The 20,029-nt window shown below is 51.1% G+C and overlaps 2 protein-coding genes across 2 annotated transcripts in view; one reads left to right on the forward strand and one right to left on the reverse strand.

The window, feature by feature from the left end:
- Positions 1-20,029, reverse strand: part of LOC139684162 (uncharacterized) — a 1,455,962-nt gene that overhangs the window by 1,185,983 nt on the left and 249,950 nt on the right. Inside the window, 1 exon segment of the mRNA XM_071579763.1 lies at positions 12,256-12,924. Coding sequence (XP_071435864.1) covers positions 12,256-12,924 — 669 coding nt within the window.
- Positions 1-20,029, forward strand: part of LOC139684161 (uncharacterized) — a 1,434,678-nt gene that overhangs the window by 1,124,551 nt on the left and 290,098 nt on the right. The window contains 2 exon segments of the mRNA XM_071579762.1: positions 2,091-2,713; positions 8,696-8,698. Coding sequence (XP_071435863.1) covers positions 2,091-2,713; positions 8,696-8,698 — 626 coding nt within the window.

The following is a 20,029-nucleotide window of genomic DNA, read 5'->3' on the forward strand; positions in this document are numbered from 1 at the left end:
TCAATGTTATCCACAACAGCAATTCTGTAGGTGATGGCCTAAAAAAAGCATCGAGAACGAGAATCATTTCATAAACCTAAATCAAAAAGGAGGGATTGGAAACTCTCTCAGATGAGCACAGTTTAGGAAAAGGGCTCCTCAGTCACTTAGAAAACTTGGCTGATGCTGCTCATTGTGTGCCTGAAGTTTTTAAATGAATAATAAAAATTCATCCTACATGTCCTAGTTCAGCAGGTGGGACCAGTTTATCCCTGTGTGGATGATCAAAGCTGTGTACTCCACACCCTCTATTCATTTCCCAAAAACTGTTCACAACGGAGTATTTGCAGCAGCTGCCCAGGGCACAGCTGACCCCTCAGGCTGGGAGCTGGGTGTGAAAGACATCTGTGAGATAAGAGCTGGGATAACTCCCCTGCAGGGAGTCGTTAGCACCTTGACACCCAGCCTGAGGGGGCGTGGCTGCTAATGGGCCATCAAGGGTTCCAAAATACCCCCTGACTCCCAGAGTTAATCACCCATTGTGTGACTCCCCGCCCAGGGGGAGGGACTGGCTGCTCCCTGGGGTACATAGCTTGGGGGAAGACCTCAGGGGACACTTGCTGGATTGAGAAGTGGACCAACACCTCGACAGGATGAGACCACCACCTTCAACCAGCCTGTGACCTGCACTCTCCACCAGACTGCAACTGTCAGCTGCACCAACAGGTTTGCCAGTTTGCACTTTTCCTTTGGACTTGGGGGAGCCCCACAGGGTTCAGCACAGGGGCTAAGAAACCCCTTTGTGCTTGTGCCCCAGGGGGCTGGGTTATACTGCTGGGCTTTTGTGGGTTAAACCCAATTTTTCTCTTTCTGCCATTGCATTTTTTGTAATATTTTCATTAAGTTGTAACTCTGACTTATAATCTCCTTTGTGTTGTGTTCATTTCTCCTGCCAGTTTCCCTTTAAACCAGCACACCTCCCCACCTGGGGCTTCCACCACCCTCTGGAAGGATCTGAGCTGTGACCACCACTGGGACAGGACCACAGACACCACTGGGTGAGGGCCACTGCCTTGACTGCCTCTCCCAGCAGCACAGCCTGACTGCAGTGCTGACTCTCAAGGTTCCTGCCAGGGTTTTGGGTGTGGAGAAGGTGAATCCTATGGAACGGGGGCGATTCCGTCTCTGTGCTGCGACTACATGTGTGTTTTATGGGAGGGGGAGGCTGGGCACAAACTTGACTGGACAGAGTGGGCTGGGCTTGGGAAGTTTCTTCTCCCAAGTTTGTTTAGCCCAGTTTATGAGTTGTTTTCAGCAATTTTTCTTGGTAAAGAGTTGGAGTTTTCCCCCTTATATTTAGATGTATTTGTTCACTTTCTCTGCATTGCAGACACCTGAGTAGGGAACCCTGGGCAGGAGACTTCCCTCCAGAATTAGTCCCTATTGCAATTTATCTCAACTGAGACACTGGTGTGTTTCTAGAGATAGATTTGGGAGTAGAAACCCCCAACCAATGTGCTAACATGTTGGTTTTTTACCCCAGAACAGGATTTCTCCTTTCCAAACATTGAAAGGATGCAGAGGGAGACTGCCAAGAAGATGAAGATGCCCCGGGACCCACAGGCAGGTGAGGAGGAAGTCAGTGCCCCTTTGCCCCTCTCTTGTCCTGCATCTTCCAGCCCAGCATGGCCCCGGCTGCAGGACGACCCCGCTGCCGACGCCGTCCTGCCAGGGCCGGGTTTGGGGGGATGTCCTTGGCCTTCCCTGTGGGCCGGAGGCAAATGCCCTGAGTGTCCTTGTTCCTTCCTGCCCCAGGCCCCGAGCTGAGCATGGAGAGCACGGAGGACAAATCCCCCGGGCAGAACTTCACAGCAGAGGCTGTTTTGAACCGTGCCATGGTACAGGAAGTCACTGGGGAGGAAAAGCCACGGCGATCCCACAGGAAGAGGAGCTCCAAGCCGAGCCAAGAGACATCCGAGGAGGAAACACCCAACATGTCTGGGGAAGGCAGTCAGAGATTGAGCCAGAGCTCTGACCTGGTGGTGCAGCAGCAACTTCAGAGAAGGGAGAAGCGCTACAAGTGCTTGGAATGTGGAAAGAGTTTCAGACAGAGCTCAGATCTGATTCGCCATCAGCACATCCACACTGGGGAACGGCCTTACACATGTGAGGAATGTGGGAAGAGCTTCAATCACGGATCCAACCTTAAGCAGCACAAGAGGATCCACACTGGGGAATATCCCTATGAGTGTTCTCAGTGTGGGAAGAGGTGTCGGACAAGCTCCAATCTCCTGGTGCATCAGCGCACACACACGGGGGAGAGGCCCTACCCATGCACCGTCTGCGGGAAGAGATTCAGGCTCAACTCTCATCTCGTCACGCACCGACGTATCCACACAGGAGAGAGGCCTTATCTTTGTGGGGAGTGTGGGAAAAGCTTTAGGCAGAACTCTGAGCTTGTCATCCACCAGATGATCCACACTGGGGAGAGGCCCTACGAGTGTTCCGAGTGTGGGAAGAGGTTTCAGACCAGCTCGCTTCTCCTTGTACATCAGCGAATACACACAGGGGAGAGGCCTTTCTGCTGCACCAACTGCGGGAAGAGATTTAACCAGAACTCCAACCTCATCACCCACCGGCGTACCCACACTGGAGAGCGGCCATACAAGTGTGACGAGTGTGGGAAGAACTTCAGCGTCAGCTCCAACTTGACCAAACACCAACGAACCCACCAGTAAGGGAAGCCCTGTGCGTACTCCAAATGTGGGAAGAGCTTTGTCTGCTGCTCCAACTCCATCACTCATCACAAGAACCATGTTTTGAACACAACTCATGAACCACATTCCCAGTGATCCACGTTAGGAACACACCTGGCTGGTGTTTACCTCATCCTCCTGGTTCTCTGTGGGCACTTGAATTTACACAGGGGGAGGAACATCCATGGTGTCATGGGTTTAGTTAGGCCCAGATTTAGGCTTTGTTTTCTAGTGCAGACCTTGGACAATCAGCTGACTTGAACCAGGTCAGGCCAGTTGACTTCTACAGACCAATGATATTGCCTACCATATTCTGACGTCATCTCAGATAGAAAAAGAGAGGGACGAGGGGTCTTTCTGCTGGATGAGCAAAGACTTGGGGTGAAGGTCAGAGCTCCTGGGGAGAGACCAAGGCCCTCCAGCATTTTATTATCTTTTCTGGGGAAGTAGAATTTTTTTCTTATTTCTCTTGCTACCTTTTATTCTTAGTGTGTAGTTTGTATTTTATTTGGGTTTTTCTTTTTCCTCTATTCTGTTTAATATACCAAAATCTACTGAACTATGGTCTGTTGTTTGTTTGTTGGGGTTTTTTTGGGGTGGGAGGAGGGTGGGGGAGGAGGAGGGACTTTTCCTCTGAAATGCTTAATTGGCATTTTGCTAAGTCAGAACCATCCCACGTGGGGACAGAGACTGATGTGTGAAATTCCTTGGGAAGGGGGATTTGCTTACTTTTGAACATAAAAATCTCCCCTGCTCTCACTTAGTTCTTCCGGTTGCCAAAAGCAATCCTGAATGGGGTTTGAGATATTTTCCAAACTAAATAATTCTATAACTCTTATTCTCTAAAGGCCACCCAACCCAACCCCATATACATTCACATGATTCTTTTTTCTTTTTTTAAATTTATTTTATCCATCTTCAAAATATAAAATCACGGGAAATTGTGGTTAAAATAAAGAAATCTAACAAAGACATCTAAATTTCCACCATTTTCCTGGGAATTAGGACAGGAATTTGGGGTTCAAAGGGATATTCAGGAAGATTTCAGGGTTCTGTGGGGATTTGGTTTTTTTTCCTCAAAACTGGAGGTGTCCAGACCGACTGACATTTCTCCATCATTTTGCAGTCCAGTATCTGAGAGGGATTGATCTCTCAGCTCATAACACCTCAATCCCACCCCAAAATGGCTCCATGCCAACTTGAAATGACTCAATCCCATCCCCAAATGGTTTAATCCAATTTGAACTCACCTGGGGAGAGTCAGCAGCAGGAGAAGGGGTGCTACAAACCCAGGAAAATGGGGTAAAATTGGGAGGGCTTGGATGCAAATTGGGAGGGTTGCGATGGGACTTGGAGGGGAATGGGATGGGATTTGGGAAACATGAGATGTGGTGTGTGGAAAAACTGAGGGAGTTTCTGTGGTGCCCTCCTGTCCTGAGGAGGGTAATGTGAGGGAGTGTGAGGGACATGTGACATCAGCACTTGGAGTGGGAACCCACAGAGAGGGACACAGGGAGCTCTTTCTGAGGGGATCCTGCTGCTTTGCAGCTGTTCAGGGGCCTTTAAATATCTTTTGAGGGTTTTGCTTCTTTTTTTCTTGGGCTAAGTTGACCCTCTTGCAATCAGGGGCATGAGATGACTCTATTGACGGAAAAATCCTGCTGTTTTACATCTTGTTTTAGTGGTTCTAAATGGCTCCTCAGAGTTCCTCCCCCCGTCCCCCCTCATTCTGGGGGTTTCAGTGGCCCCCTGGCTCCACTACTGCCTGAGGGGGGTTATAATCCCCAATTCTGCAGTGTTGGAAGTGGCTTGTTGGGGACCCACATTCCTTTACAAGTTACCTGTAGGAGGGTGTCTCCCCTTCCTCCAGACCTGCTGGGCTGAGGCTGGGACCCCTCCCCACACAGGGAGCATCCACAGTATTTTGGGAGGGTATGGGAGTCATTGCGCACTGGGATCAGCCCAGCTGGTGTCACACAATGCCAGAATGTGATGAGTGGGAAGGGACCCACAAGGATCATGGAGTCCAAACCTCAGCCCTGCACAGGCCCATCCCCAAGAGTCACACCCTGTGCCCCAGAGCATCATCCAAACACTCCTGAAGCTCTGGCAGCCTTGGAGCTGTGCCCACTGCCCTGGGGAGCCTGTTCACTGCCCACCGCCCTCTGGGGGAAAAACCTCTTTGGAAGGTCCAACCTGACCCTGCCCTGACACAACTTCAGGCCATTCCCTGGGTGCTGTCCCTGGTCCCCACAGAGCAGAGATCAGTGCCTGCCCCTCCTCTGCTCCTGCCCAGGAAGTTGTACCTGCAATGAGTTTTCCCCTCAGTCTCCTCTTGTGCATCTCAACATACCAAGTGCCCCCAGCTGCTCCTCACACACTGCCACTACAGGCTCTTGCCCATCTTAGTTGCCTCCCTTTGATACTCTCCAATGGCTCAATCTCTTCCATCTGTTTTGGTGCCCCAAAGTGCCCCAATATTGCAAGGGATATAAATGCCAGGCCTGAGGGTTCTCAGGGGTCATTGTGACACAGGAGGGCCTCATGGATCCCAGGGGACACTGTGACACTGCAGGGAGTTCGAGAACCTAGAGGACATTGTGACACTTCAGGGCCATCTGGAACCCAGGGCACATTGTGACACTTCAAGGCCCAAAGCACACTTTGACACTGCAGGGTCCAGGGCACACTGTCACACACACACAACCAGCCAGCCCTGCCCGAGCTCGGCAGCAGCACAGAGGGCACTGCCGAACCCTGGCACCGCTGGCACCACAAGAGGAGCCCACCTGGGCCTCTCTGTGTCCAGCACCAAAGGCAGACACAGCCCTGGCACAAGGGGCAGCTGCAGATGCTCCTCACTCTGCCCAGCAGGGCACACACACGCACCCCCCGGCACAGCAGGAGGCACATCCAGCTGCTCCTGAGCCAGCACAGGGCAAACCCCTGTGCCCCTCCAGGCCTGCACAGCTCTTTCTGTCCCGCCATCACCTCGGGCAGCTGCCCTGCAGCTCTGGGGCTGCTCCCTGTCACTTCTCATCCTGAAACTGGAGGTCAGGACTCCGGCAGATCCCTTCTCTCTTCCCACTCGTGATGATGCCACATACCCTGTGGGGTGGGTGCAACAGTCACAGTAGAACAACTGGCAGCACAGGGGCAAACCCATCTGGGCTGCTGCCTTGTGGCAAAGGTATCAGCGCCCAGGTGGAGCACCTGCAGTGAAGGGGTGTCCTGGGGATGCTCCTGTACCCAAGAGTCAGGCCCTGAAGAACAGCAGAAAAACCAGCAGGTGGCTCAGGCTGCTGCCATTGAAGGGGCTCAGGTGCCTTGACATTGGCAGCACAAGGGGGAATTATTTCTGGCTCCCTGGGCCCAGGAAAACCTCGGGCCATCAAGGCAGAGATGGAACATTTGGATGGGCTTGTGATTGAGGGGTGGGCTTAGTAATGGGCATTGTTGCACAGGGTATCCATGGATGTGAAATGTGCTGCAGTTACACAGGCCAAGCAGGTGGAGCCTCTCTGGGATGGAGGACAATGGTTAGAATAGAAATAAGGGCAGACCTTGCAGACTGACTGGATCACACTGCCCCAAAACGTTCACAGCAAGGGCCATATGCTTATGGTAGTGGAAACAAGCACAGGAAGACTGGAAAGATCCCCTGTGTCCCATGGCACTGCCTGGAACTCTGTAGTGGGCCTGGAAGAGGAAATCTGATGGTGACATGAGACCCCTGAAAAAGTTGAATCGGACCATGGAACCCCTTTCCAAAAAAACCCTGACAGACATCTGGGCCAAAGAACCTTGCCTGAGTGGGTGAATCCCATGCCCTGCCATGCAGCAGCCTCTGGGAAGATCCAAGGGTGCAATGGACAGGGAAAGGGCACACGGAGAGCAGTGGGTGGTGGGACCTGCAAACATTGGGATGCACGTTTAGGAAAGGCCACCAGGTCAGTCCACACTGGGGGAATCTGACAATAAGATTGGGCCTGCCCAATAAAATTATTTAGGTCATGTAGAAGGGGATAAAATTCCTGTAGTGCCCATTTCAACATGCTAGGAAAAACAGTCTGAGTTGTCTGTGTGGGGCTTCACCTCCAGCTGCGCCCCAAACCAGGACACCAGGGAGTTCTCCCTGCAGGCACAGAAATGCTCCCTTGCTCTTCTCCAGGACATCCCCTTCCCCAGGTGAGTGTGTCCACTCCATCCTGAGCAGTGGGTCCTGGCTCCCACCCTGTGATCCCTGCAGGGCCCTGAGCTGGAAGTGCTGCCCTGCAGAGGGAGAGGCTGTGCTGTCCTGGGGCCATATCACAGGTCCAAAGGGAAAGAAACTTGAGGAAAAGCAAAGGACAGAGAGGAATGAAGACAGACTCCTCTGACAAAGTCACACCAGTTTTCAGATAAATGTCCCCCAGATAGAAATGCATTTCCTTCCTCTGGTCAGTGCTGGCTGAGGGTGGTGTGAGCAGCAGGAGCTCTGCCCATGTGCTGCCAAGGCCTCAGCTTTGCTCTGCTGCTCTGGGGACATGGAGCTTCTTTGTGACAGCTCTGACCATCATGAGGCAGGTCAAATGTAACCCACCTTTTATAAAAATATCACCCTTTTTGCTCTAACTCTGCAGCAGAGAGTCTGAACATGTCCTTGGAATAATTTTCTCTGTGTTTTTATATTTTCAACCACAATTCATTGAGAATATTCTACTTAAGGTTATGAATTTTCATGCTTTTGACTGAAAATATGAAAAGCCTTGAGAGAAGACATGAGGCAAAGAGGCTCGGGTCTCTGTGTCTTAGAGCAGAGCCAGGAGAGCTCCAGTGTTCATCACTCTGTTTCCCATCTGCTCTGAGCTTTCCCTGGTGCTGCATTCACATTGAGTTCACACAAATAAATCTTGAAAACCATAACCCCACAAGTGTCTGTGCAGTGCTGAGAGCAGGGCAGTGCTGCTTCCAAGGGCAGATCTGGAATACCTCCTCAGTGCCAGAGCAGAGGTGAAGCTGGGATGGACAGAGCAAGATAAGAGGCTTCCTGGAGAGAAGTCCCTGGTTTATTCACCTATTTGAGATTCAGATTTCAAGTTTATGTGCCTTCTCCAGAAATCAGATATTAATTTGTATGTGCTATTTCCCAGCCGGACATGGCAGGCCAGAGAATTGAAAGAACAGGATGCTTTCCTTCCACGTAGGTCCTGGTTTAATGTCCTCCCTGAAATGTGCCTTGGGAACTCTCTGGGGTTGATGTGGGTGCTGTGAGCAGTCCCAAGCCCTGCAGCTCTCCCTGAGCGAGGCAAGGAGACCTTCCAGGGGCTGCTTCTTCCCCACAGCCCTTCACCCCAGCCCTGTCAGCAGCTCCCTGGGCCGGCTGAGAGCTGTCCCTGGCAGGCAGCAGAGTCCCTGTCCCAGCACAGCACCCTGGACTGCAGGACCCTGCTCTGCCCCACAGCCCTGGGCAGCCCTGGCTGCACCCCCCAGCTCCACAGCTATTCCACAGTGCCCCCCAACAGCCCCCTCCTCACACATCCCATCATCTGGGGCTGGGCCAGCTTTAGTAGATGCCTCCAGGAGCTCCCCAGGGCAGTGGGCACAGCCCCAAGGCTGACAGAGCTCCAGGAGGCATTGGATGATGCTCTGGGGCACAGGGTGTGACTGTTGGGGCTGGGCCTGTGCAAGGCTGAGGGTTGGACTCCATGATCCTTGTGGGTCTCGTCCCCCTCAGCACATTCTGGCATTCTGTGACACCAGCTGGGCTGGTCCAGGTTCACAAGGAGCTCCATACCCCCAAAAGAACTGTGGGTGCCTCCTGTGCGGGGAGGGGTCCCAGACCCACCCCAGCAGGCCTGGAGAAAGGGGGGACACCCTCCTGCAGGTGGGATTTACATCCAGTGTGGGCCCGTGACAAGCTTCTTGTAACACCTGAGAATTAGGGGATTATAACCCCCCTCAGCCCCCAGTAGAGCCAGGGGGTCACTGCAACCCCCAGAATGAGGGGGGACTCCCAAGAGCCATTTATATCTCTTAAAGACTGGGCAAAACCAGCAGGATGCTCCCCCAGTTAGGGACATATCACCACCTCAAAACTATCTGTCCTAGGTTGAGCTGGCAAAACACCAACTGTCCAGGACAGAGTGAAAAGGGTTCCTCCTCCCCCCAACCAGCCAAGGGAAAAAGAAGAGGGAGAGGAAAAAAACCCTCAAAGCAGGTTTATGCTGAAACTAACTACATGTATTTGTACAGAAAAGAGAAAATTAAGAGAAAACCACAATATAAACCACACACACACACAAGTTATGCACAATAAGAAATAATTTCCCACTTCCAAGTAAACAAAGCCCATTATTCTAAATTCATAAGCACTCCAAAAGACACTCAGCAAGAAAGAGAAAGTATAACAACAAAATATTTCTACTTCTCTGAATGCAAACAAAATGCAAGCAGAGGCAAAAGGAGCAGGGCCTAGCATAGTAGAGAGCTGCTAGATGTCCTCCTCTTAGTGCAGCCATGATGGAACTAACTAAGCCACTCCCACACACTGGATTTTATACCCTTTGAGATGATGTAGTATGGTATGGAATACAATATTATTGGCTGGAAGAAGTCAGCTGTTAGCTAGCTCAGCCCAGCTTAAATCAGCTGACAATCCTAGGCCTAGCTGAACTTTAAAACTTAGATTTAGGCCCACCTGGCTAAACCCATAACAGAGGGTTTCACTTCAGACCCTAAACGAAAAAGCCAAAAGATGTTTATAGCCTCACAGAATTGGTGGAAAGTAGCAGGATTTTCCCCAAAACAACCTCTCTGTGTCCCTTCCATTTGAGGTCCCACTCCAAGTGCTGATGTCACACGTCTCCCACACTCCCTCACAGTGTCCCCCTCAGCATAGGAGGGAACCCCAGAAGCTCGTCAATCTTTCCAGACCCTCCATCTCCCATATCCCAGTCCCCAACCCATCTTTAGAAAAGATCTCAAACACCATTCAGGATTGCTTTTGGCCACCAGAACAACAAAATAAATGGAGGAGGTGAGATTTTTAGCCTCAAATGTCAGCAAATCTCTTCTTCCCAATGAATTTCCAACACCAGGCTGTGTCCCCATGTGTGATAGTTTTGACTTGCCCAAATGTCAAATAATCACTTTGGAGGCAGAGTCACCTCTTGTCCCCACAAAAAACAAAACAGAGGCTGCAGTTCAGTATGATATGGTATATTAAATAGAAGAGAATATAAAATAGAAACCAAATAAAATAAAACTACACACGAAGAAAAAAAGTAGCAAGAACAAACAGAAAATAAATTTCTATTTCCCCAGTAAAGATGAGGAACTTCCAGAGGGCCTTGGTCTCTCTCCAGGAGCTCTGATCTGACACCAAACTCCTTGTTCATCCAGCAGAAAGGAAGAAAAAGTTCCCTCCTCCAATTGCAACACCTGTTTCTCCACAGACACAGCTTTTAGTCAGCCTTTAGTAAGGCTTTGAGAGGCTTCTACCTCTGTTGTTAATTAGAGCACTTGACAGCATCTAATTTTAGGATTTTTCTTTGATAGTTTATTTCATAGTCCTCCTGGTCAGGGGTTACAGCTACTGGAGGAGTCATGGAAAGGAGGGAAGAAAGGTCAAAGGCTGAACTATGTTTACATTGAGGCAATTTATCTGTCTCTGCACAGATATTACAAATTAAGGAGGAACTTTACAGAACTATTTTTCTACACGATTGCCCACAATTTTAAAACCTACACACACCATCCAATCTAACAACACTCTGCTACAGGTAAATATTAAGTAATATATATTTCACAAAATTGCTGGGTCCAAGCAGTCTAATTTATCATATTTTTAACTTTATAAAAAGACATCTTAAGGTGTGTCCTTCCACAGAGTTTCTGCAGCTTCTTTTCTCACTTCTGCACCAGCTCAACCTCTCCAGACAAATTCCATTCTTATCTTAGAAGGTGGCACCTGGAAATTTGTCCTTGGTTCCTTAGCCTGAAAATGTGTGTGTTCCAACATCCTCGCTCTCTTTTCATATCTGAGATGATGTCAGATTATGGTCTGGAACACCATTGGCCAGTAGGAGTCAGCTGGGCTGACCCAGCTTGAGTGAGCTGATAGTCCAAGGCCTGCTCTAAAAACCAAAGCCTAAGTCTGGGCCTAACTAAACCCATGACAGATATAAATTGGGCTCCGTTCCAGAGCCCAAAAGATTGGCATTCCAAGGATGTTTATTGTGGTCCTGAGAACTTGAAAGGCTGCGTGAGTTGGGGAAGGGATTAGTGTGAAACTGGGGATTTTAGGGGCTATTGAAGAGAGTTGATGTGGGATTAAGTGAATTTGGGGCAGAATTAAAAAAGGATTTGGGGTGGAAATAGGGATTTCAGGTGAAATTAGTGAGGATTTTAGGCTAAATTAGGCAGATTTGGGAAGAAATCAAGGATGTTATAGGTGGAATTAAGTGATATTTCCTTGGACTTAAGGCAATTTTGTGAAAAAACTAAGGAAATTTTGTTTGAATCTTAGGGATTTAGGGAGAAATTAGGAGGATCTGGGATGAGATTTTGAGGGTTCTAGGAAGGTGTTATAGTTTGGGCTGGCAAAATGCCAACTGCCTGGTACCCAGTCAAAAAGTCCACTCCCAGAGCAGGAGAGTGAGGGAAAACAGCAGAAACAAGGCTTTAAACACAGTGAGGTTTTTATATTTATACAGAGAAGAGGAGAGCTTAACACAGAATATGAAATAGCACATGGTGACAGGAAACAACAACAGGCTCACCGAGGTCGCCCCAGCTAACAGGTGAAACTCCAAACCAACCAAACCTCCTCCCCAAAGGAAACCTCCCAGCAAGAGGGAAAGAGGAATTAACAGGAATATGCTCACGTCCCCGGCTAAACAGGCGTGCCGACCGGCAGGAGGGCCTGACATCAGCAGTCAGGGAGCGGGAACCGTCCTGGTCAGAAGCATGGACCAAAGAGAACAGAGACTCCTCCCACCTTGCTTGTTATACTCCCCGACACTTCCTGATGATGTCAGATGATATGAAATACCTCTATGGCTGCTTAAGTCAGATGATACCTGTCCCCTCTAATCTGTGTCACAACCTTCGAGGCCTGCTAAAAACTGAGGCCTACATGGGGACCTATGCTGACTAAAGCCAAAACCACTACAGAAGGATTAAGAAAATTTGAGAATTCAGGAAATTGGGGTAGAATTACAAGGCTTGATGCCACCAGAAGAAACAATGCATTGAAGAAGGTGAAATATTCTGCGATGTAAAGGCAACAACTCTGCTCTTCCCCATGTTTCCAACATTGGTCTGTGTCCTGATGGAGGTTCCTCTCCCTGCGCTCACCCCAACACCAGAGAGAACCAGGAGGACATGGAGATCACCAGCCAGGTGTCTTCCCAATGCAGATAATTAGGAATGTGGGTCTCCACATCTGTAGCCAACATGGGTCCGCCAATGGGTGATGGAGTTGGAGCAGCGGACAAAGCTCTTCCCGCAGTCGGGGCACTGGTTGGGCTTCCCTTACTGGTGGGTCCGTTGGTGTTGGATCAAATTAGAGCTGTGGGTGAAGCTCTTCCCACACTCATCACACTCCTAAGGCCTCTCCCCGGTGTGGATACGCCGGTGGGTGTAGAGGTGGGAGCTGCTGTTGAATCTCTTCCCGCAGTCGGTGCAGGGGAAGGGCCTCTCCCCTGTGTGTGTGCGCTTATGCCTGAGCAGGTGTGAGCTGGTTCGAAATCTCTTCCCACACTCAGAACACTGAAAGGGCCTCTCCCCAGTGTGGATGTTACGGTGCCTGATGAGGTGGGAGTTCTGGTTGAATCTCTTCCCGCAGTCGGTGCAGTGGAAGGGCCTCTCCCCAGTGTGTATGCGCTGATGCATGAGGAGAACTGAGCTGGTCTGAAACCTCTTCCCACACTCCAAACACTCATAGGGCATCTCCCCAGTGTGGGTCATACGGTGGATGATGAGATCAGACTTACGGATGAAGCCCTTCCCACACTCCCCACAGTTGTGAGGCTTTTCACTGCTGTGGATGTGCTGGTGGGTGATGAGGCTGGAGCTCTGGTTGAAGCCTTTCCCACATTCCCTACACCTGTAGGGCCGTTCCCCAGTGTGGATGTGTTGGTGCTGGATCAGGACAGTGCTGGTGCTGAAGCCCTTCCCACATTCCAAACACTTGCAGCGCTTCTCCCTGGTCTGAAGCTGCTGCTGCATCACCAGGTCGGAACTCTGGCTCAAGCTCTGACCATCTTCCTGCCTCTCGTTGGTACTTTCCTCCTTGGAACAAGCAGGGTTGGGTTTCGATATCCTCCTCCTGCGAGATCTCCTTGGCTTTTCATCCCTGTTGACTTCCTGTGCTGTGGAGCTGTTCAAAACAGCCTCTGCCAGGAGGTTCTGCTGGGGGGATTTGTCCTCTGTGCTCTCCATGCTCAGCTCGGGGTCTGGGGCAGGAAGGAACAAGGACACTCACGGCATTTGCCTCCGGCCCTCAGGGAAGGCCAAGGACATTCCCCCAAACCCGGCCCCGGCAGGACGGCATCGACAGCGGGGTTGTCCTGCAGCCGGGGCCATGCTGGGCTGGAAGATGCGGCACAAGAGAGAGGCAAAGGGGCACTGACTTCCTCCTCACCTGCCCGGGGGTCCTGTGCCATCTTCCTCTTCCTTGCAGCCTCCTCCTCCATCTAGCCAAGCTTTGGGAAGGAGAAATTCTGTTTTCTGGGGAAAAACAAGGTGTGACTGCATTGGGTGGGGGCTCCTCCTGCCAAAGACCATCTCTAGAACTCACTGAGCTTGTTGTGTCCATAAAAATCTCCAAAATTCCAAGATTTGGCCAAGAAAACACAGAGAGGAACTCCTCCTCTTTGGCTTCTCCATTTTGGAGCTCTGAGGGTACCCCTCCCCCTGTCCTGGCTGTTGGGGGTCTCCTGTCTATTCAGGATCCTCCCTCTCCAGGCTGCCAGGGCTCCAGAAACCCCCTGCCCGACCATTCCCAGGTTTCCTGTCCCCACACCCCTTAATTCTAGGACTCCAGGACAACTCTGACCTCCCTTTTACACCCATCCCACTCTCCCTTTTCCTTTACACTGCCATTCCCTGGACTCCCCTTCTCTGGGCACAGGGACACCCTGGACCCACCAACTACCTCTCTTCACCCCAGTCCTGCCTTTCCTTCACCTTGGACCCCTTCTGATCGCCCCCTCACAGGCACTGGGGTGCCCCTGCACCCCCTTATACTGCACCAATACCCCTGCAACACCATTTCCTGGCCATTCCACCTCTTCCAGTCCCCACAGCTCCTGGTTTTTTTTCATTCTGGGACCCCTGACACCCCCACTCTTGAATTTCCCAGACCACAGACACCCCCCTTCCCCCCCCGCTTTTTGGAACACTGGGGGATCCCTTGAATCCCTTTTTCTGGACACTCTGGGTCTCCCTATCCCATGATTCCCCTTTCCCCAAAATTGGGGACCACTGGACCCCCTTTCCTGGGCAGAGAGTCTCCCTGAACCCCCCATTTCCCTTCTCCAAGCAACTACATCCCCCCTTCCTTGGACCTGTGCCCCCCTGAAAACCCCCTTCCCCAGCACTGTGTCCCCCCTGCACAACAAAGATTCAGCCCCAAAAAAGCCTCCCAGAAGTTCCCGCTCTCTGGTCTCTCCACTCTGGGCTTTGGGGAGTCTCCCCTAATGGGGTTGCTGGGGGACCTACATGTATTGGGGGTTATCCCTCTCCATGCTCCCTGTTTTAGTGTCCCAGGGGGGTCCCCGAGCACCCCGAGCAGAGACTCAGGGCAGAAGCCGCCCCTGGGACCCTCGGTATTCCTTGCAGGGGTTTGGAGGGCCCTGGAGTTGTTTTGGGAGGACTGGGAGGGAGTTTTAGGGGGATCCTGGGGTAGTTGGGGTAGGTCTGGAAGTGGTTTGGGGGACCTGGTGTGGTTTGGAGGGATTGGGAGAAAGATTAGGGGGGTTTTGAAGTAGGCTAGGAGGTCCTGGAGAGGTTTAGGGTGGTCTGGGTGGGGGTCTGATAGGAGGTTGAGGGAACTTGGGCAGGTCTGGGTGCCCTAGAAGTGGGTTGGCGAGTCCTGCAGTGGTTTGGGGGATCTGGGAGATGAATTTAGGTGGGTACGGGGGAATTTTAGGGTTCCTGGGCGGTTTAGACGGTCTGGGAGGTGGCTTAGGGGGTCTCTCGGGTGTTTGGGGTGGCCCGGGGTGTCTCAGGAGCTCCGGAAAGTTCAGGACGAGATTTTGGGCATCCTGGGGATCCAGGGAAGTTTGGGGCTTCCCGGATGGGGGCTTTGGGAGTCTCAGGGGTATTTTCGGGGGGCATTTGGGGTGTTTGGAAGCGCATCCCGGGGTGGGGGGAGGGGCTTACGCGGCTTCTTCACCTGCACGGCCAACACGGCCCTGGAGGGATCCCGGGGGTCTGTGAGGGTTGGGCGGATCGTGAGAGAACGCCAAAATCCGCCCCGAGGCCCCGAATGCCCCCAAAATGATGCCAAATTTTCACAGAAACGACTCGAAACTCGCTGCCATTTCATAACTCTCCAGAAGCGCCGTCGAGTCCCGCCCTCCGTCTGCACTGCCTTTGATTGGTCGAATTGTCTGCCCGTCAACTCCTGCAGCCAATCAGCGTCCAGAAATGCACCGGGCGGTAACGGGGCATGGAGTCCGCGCCATTTTGAGACTGTCCCGTACTACAACTCCCGTCATGCACCGCGCCTCGTTCTGGCCAATCACAGTCGGGGCTACAACTCCCGTCTCCCCCGCGCCCAATCGGGTCGGTCCCAGCCGGTTTGCAGCCCCCCAAGTGCCCTCCGGACCCCAAACTGCCCCAGAAGTGCCCCCAGGACCCCCAAGTGCTCCCCCAATACACACTCAGGAGCCCCAAATCACCTCCTCGGACCGCGAAGTGACCCCCAAGTTCATCCAGGACTTACAAGTGACCCCTAAAATCCTCTTTGGACACCCAGATTCCGTTGCTGGACACTCGAGTGACCCCCAAAGGTTCTCTTGGATACCCAAGTTCTTTCCTAGTGCCCCATAAGTGCCCCTCAGACCCCAGTGGGACCCTCAATTGCCCCCCATGTGCCTTCCGGGTCCCCAAATCCACCCCAACCTCCTCAAAGCCCCCCAGCCCTCCCTTCCCACAGGCCCCTTTCCCGGGACTTGGAGCTCCAAAGGGGCACTTGGGGGGCTGGGGGGATTTGGGAGCACTTGGGGGGCTGGTGGTTTGGGGAAGGGATTTCGTTTGGAATTTAGGGAATTTAGAGTTGAGTTCAGTGGATTTGAGGTTAAATTGGGAGAGTTTGGGTGGAAATAAAGGAATTTGGATGGAATTAAATAATCCTAATGTGAATTTAAGGGGATTTTGCTGGACTTTTAGGGATTTGAGATGAAATACTTGGGATTGTAAAAGGGATTAAGATATTTCTGAGTGAAATTAAGAGATTTCGGGTGGAATTAGGGACACTTTGCAAAGAAATAAGGAAATTTTTGATTAAATTAAGAGGATTTGAGGCGGACATTTAGAGATTTGGGAAATTTGAAGTGGAATTAAAGGAACTTTGAGTGCAATAAATGGTATTGGGGGATTCCAGATGGAATTAAGGAAATTCTGGGTGACATTAATGTTGATCTTCAGTAAAATTATGGGGATTTAATTACAAATTGGGGATTTGGGAAGAAATGGGAGAGATTTTTTGATGAATTAAGGGAATTTTGGATGGAATTCAGGGGATTTGGGGTAAAATAAGCAGAATTGTGATGGGTCTATAGGGATTTGAGGTGGAATTATGGAAACTGTGGGTAGAAACATCATGGTATGAGGTGAAAATTAAGGCATGTTTTGGTGGAATTCCTGAATTTTGGGTAGAAGTAAGGTGACTTTTTGTGAAATCGTGAGGATTTGGGGTAAAACTGGGGGGATTTGGGATGAAAATCTGGGGATAATAATAGGGATTCAGAGACTTTTGAGTGCCATTAAGGAATTTTGGGTGGAATTAGAGAGCTCAATGGCACCAGAAAAAATGATGGAATGGAGCAGGTGAGATTTCTGGGGGTGTAAACTCAACAAAACTGCTCTTCCCAATGAATTCCCAACTTCTTTTTCTTGTGATGGATGGTCCTGCCCCTGCACTCACCCAAGTGCCCACAGGGAACCAGGAGGGTGTGGAGACCTCCAGCCAGATATGTTCCCAACGTGGGTCACTGGGAATGTGTCCCAATGTGGGTCACTGGGAATGTGGGTCACAAGGTTGTTCCCAGTGTTCCAGGTTCAGGAGGATTCCCAGCACAAAATAAAAGACACTAAAACAGAGCTGAGGTAACAAAGCAAATTTATTGCTGAGGAAAGGAAATGGATCCTGTCCCTTGGCACACAAACAGCACATCCCCAGCCCTGCAATCTCCCCAAGCCAATGGATCCTGTTCCTTGGCACACAAACAGCACATCCCCAGCCCTGCAATCCCCCCAGGCCAATGGATCCTGTTCCTTGGCACACAAACAGCACATCCACAGCCCTGCAATCCCCCCAGGCCAATGGATCCTGTTCCTTGGCACACAAACAGCACATCCCCAGCCCTGCAATCTCCCCAGGCCAATGGATCCTGTTCCTTGGCACACACACAACACATCCCCAGCCCTGCAATCTCCCCAGGCCATGGGGCAGGAGCAGCAGGTGCAGCGGCACTGTCGGCAGGGCAGGCAGGCAGTGCCCCTTCAGGCCCTGCCCTGCACCAAACCAGGCCCAGCTGGGCCTCCTCACCCCCAGCCCAGCCCACCCCTCCTGGCTCCTCTCTCTGCAGGGCAGCTTTGCCAGCTGCAGCACCAGCCCCTGCGTGCCCATCGCACCAGCCCAGGCTGCAGCAGCTCAAGGGGCTGACTCCAGGACAACAACGGCTCTGCCCGTCATTCTTCCTGGGGAACAGCCCAAGCTCTCAGCACTTCCAGCTCACACTGATGGCTCTTTCTCCAGGCCTCAGTTCTCCACAGGCCACATCGACGAGCACAACTACAGACCAAACATTGCAGGCCCAGACAGGACTCTGGTCCCTGACACAAAACCTCCTCAGAATAAAAAGCTTCCTCTGCTTCTACCGCTCCCAGCAGAGCCCAGAGCCAGTGAGGACCTGCAGTGGGATCATACTGGGAGCGAGGGAGGATGCAGCTCTTCTTCTTCTGTTCTCCCTGCTCTGCTTTTAATGCTCTGCCTCAGCTGCAGGTCCCCCACATCCCTCTGCTCAGTGAGGAAACCTCCCAAGGCTCTCTGGGAGCCCAGAAAACCCACAAGGTGCCTCTTTGTTCACTTGTCCCAGCAAAGCTGCAGAGCCTCGGAGCTCAGTCCCTCCCTCTCCTGCCCTGAGATGCACCCAGAGCTGTCCTGGGGATTGGGAGACGTGAAGCCAAGCCCTGGGGATGTTTGGAGTGATCTCAGAGGAGGCTGCATGGCCTCTCCTGCCCTGCTGAGCAGGTGAAGCCCTGAACAGTGTCCATGGGCACTGGCTGTATTTTCCATCCTTCCCAAGGAAATGGGGTGAGAAGAACAAAACCTGCTGGTGCCAGCACTGTGCCCCAGGCTGGGGGTGGGCAGCAAACTCTCTGGAGAGCAAAGCATTTGGTTAGGGCCAGAAGCAGCTCAGGAAAAGACACAGAAGGTCCTTTTTATCCCCAGAATTTCCTGCAGGGAAGGGATCCAGCCCCATCAGGTATATTGGCCCCTCCAAACCCGTCCCCCCAAGCAGAGCCCCCCTGGGATGGGGCAGATGGGCCGAGGGACATCACTCACCGGGGCCCTTCTGGAGCACAGCAGGGCTGGCACAGATGGTGGTCAGTGCCCTGTTCCTGCCCCCGGGACATTGGGATCCGGGATAATGGAGAGTTTGGCCCCTCTGGAGCAGGAGCAGAGCCCGGCAGGGGGGTGGGCTCGTGTCCCTCCAGGCTCTGAGTCGCTCTCCATGTTTCACCGTGGCTGTAGGAGCCACAAAGAACCACTGCTGAGGATGAAGCTGCTCCAAAGAGTGTGAAGGGGCTGGGGGGGGAGAGAGGAAAGTGCTGAAAGGGCTCCTGGAAGTATATCCCACACCTCCTCCTCCTCCTCCTCTTCCTCCTCCTCCTCCTTCACTGCCATGCACTAATATAGATATTATAATGTGGATATAATATATATTATGTATTATCTATATTATTCTATCTTTATTATACTTACTAAGATATTAAAATTTTATTAGAATATTATTAAATATTATTTTTAAACAGTGTATTTAAATTATTTATTAAATAGTCTTGGCATAATCTCTTTATTTTTAATTGTATATTTACTATATTTTCATTTTAAATTAAACCTTACTTAAAATAGTTTAATTCTACTTATTTGATTATATTTCCATTTCATAATTTTATTATTCAATTCTTTGTTTATTTTGATTATACCTTAATTGCAAACTTTATTTTATTAAATTTTATTTATTTATTTGTGTTTATTTATTTATTTATTTATGTGTATTTTTATTTATCTATTGTAATATTTTTTGTTATTCACTTAAATCTCTAATTGAGCTCCACTTATTAAATCTATTCTTAATAAAATTATTAATTATTAAACTGTTGTTGATTAATTATCATCCCACTCTACCCTGTGCCCCCCATGTGCCACAGAATCGACCCCACTGTGCCCTGTGCCCCCAGCCCCTGCTCTGCAGAGCGTTGCCAGAGGAACAGGAAACCTTTGCACAGACCCCTAAAAACTCAGGGAGAGGGATCAGGGCACAAAATGGGGCTGAAATGAAGCAAAGCTGCTTTTTATCCCAACAGGCCTTGGACAGTCCCACCTGGGGGGTGCTGGGTGTGTTGTTCACCTGTCTCCACTCCTGCCCTGCCCTCATTCCAACCCACACTGGCTGCAGGTTCCTGCCTGGAACAGCCTTGGGCTTCTCCTGACAAGTGGAGGTGACCAGTTGTTCCAAACATCTCTCTGGGGAGAGTTTCATGGGATGCAAAGCCACCGAGGAAATGGGAATCCCAAATCCATGGGGCACAAGTGTCTCTGTGCCCTGAACACCACCCCAAAACCTCCTCACCCCCCTGCCCACCTGAAAACCCAGGACTTTGGAGTCCTTTTCCAGCCTTCTCCTCCCTATTTCCCATTTGTGTCTCATTCTGGAGCACCACCAGCTGACAGTGCTGACCTTCACAGCTTCTCTTGCCATCAGCCCAGTTTCCCAATTCCTTGCAGAGCCAGGAGCTGAGGGAGCTCAGGGGGTGCAGCAGCCTGGGACACAGGGCTGGAGTGGAGCACCTGG

This window comes from Pithys albifrons, chromosome 33, assembly GCF_047495875.1.
Source record: "Pithys albifrons albifrons isolate INPA30051 chromosome 33, PitAlb_v1, whole genome shotgun sequence".
NCBI classification, from domain to species: domain Eukaryota; kingdom Metazoa; phylum Chordata; class Aves; order Passeriformes; family Thamnophilidae; genus Pithys; species Pithys albifrons.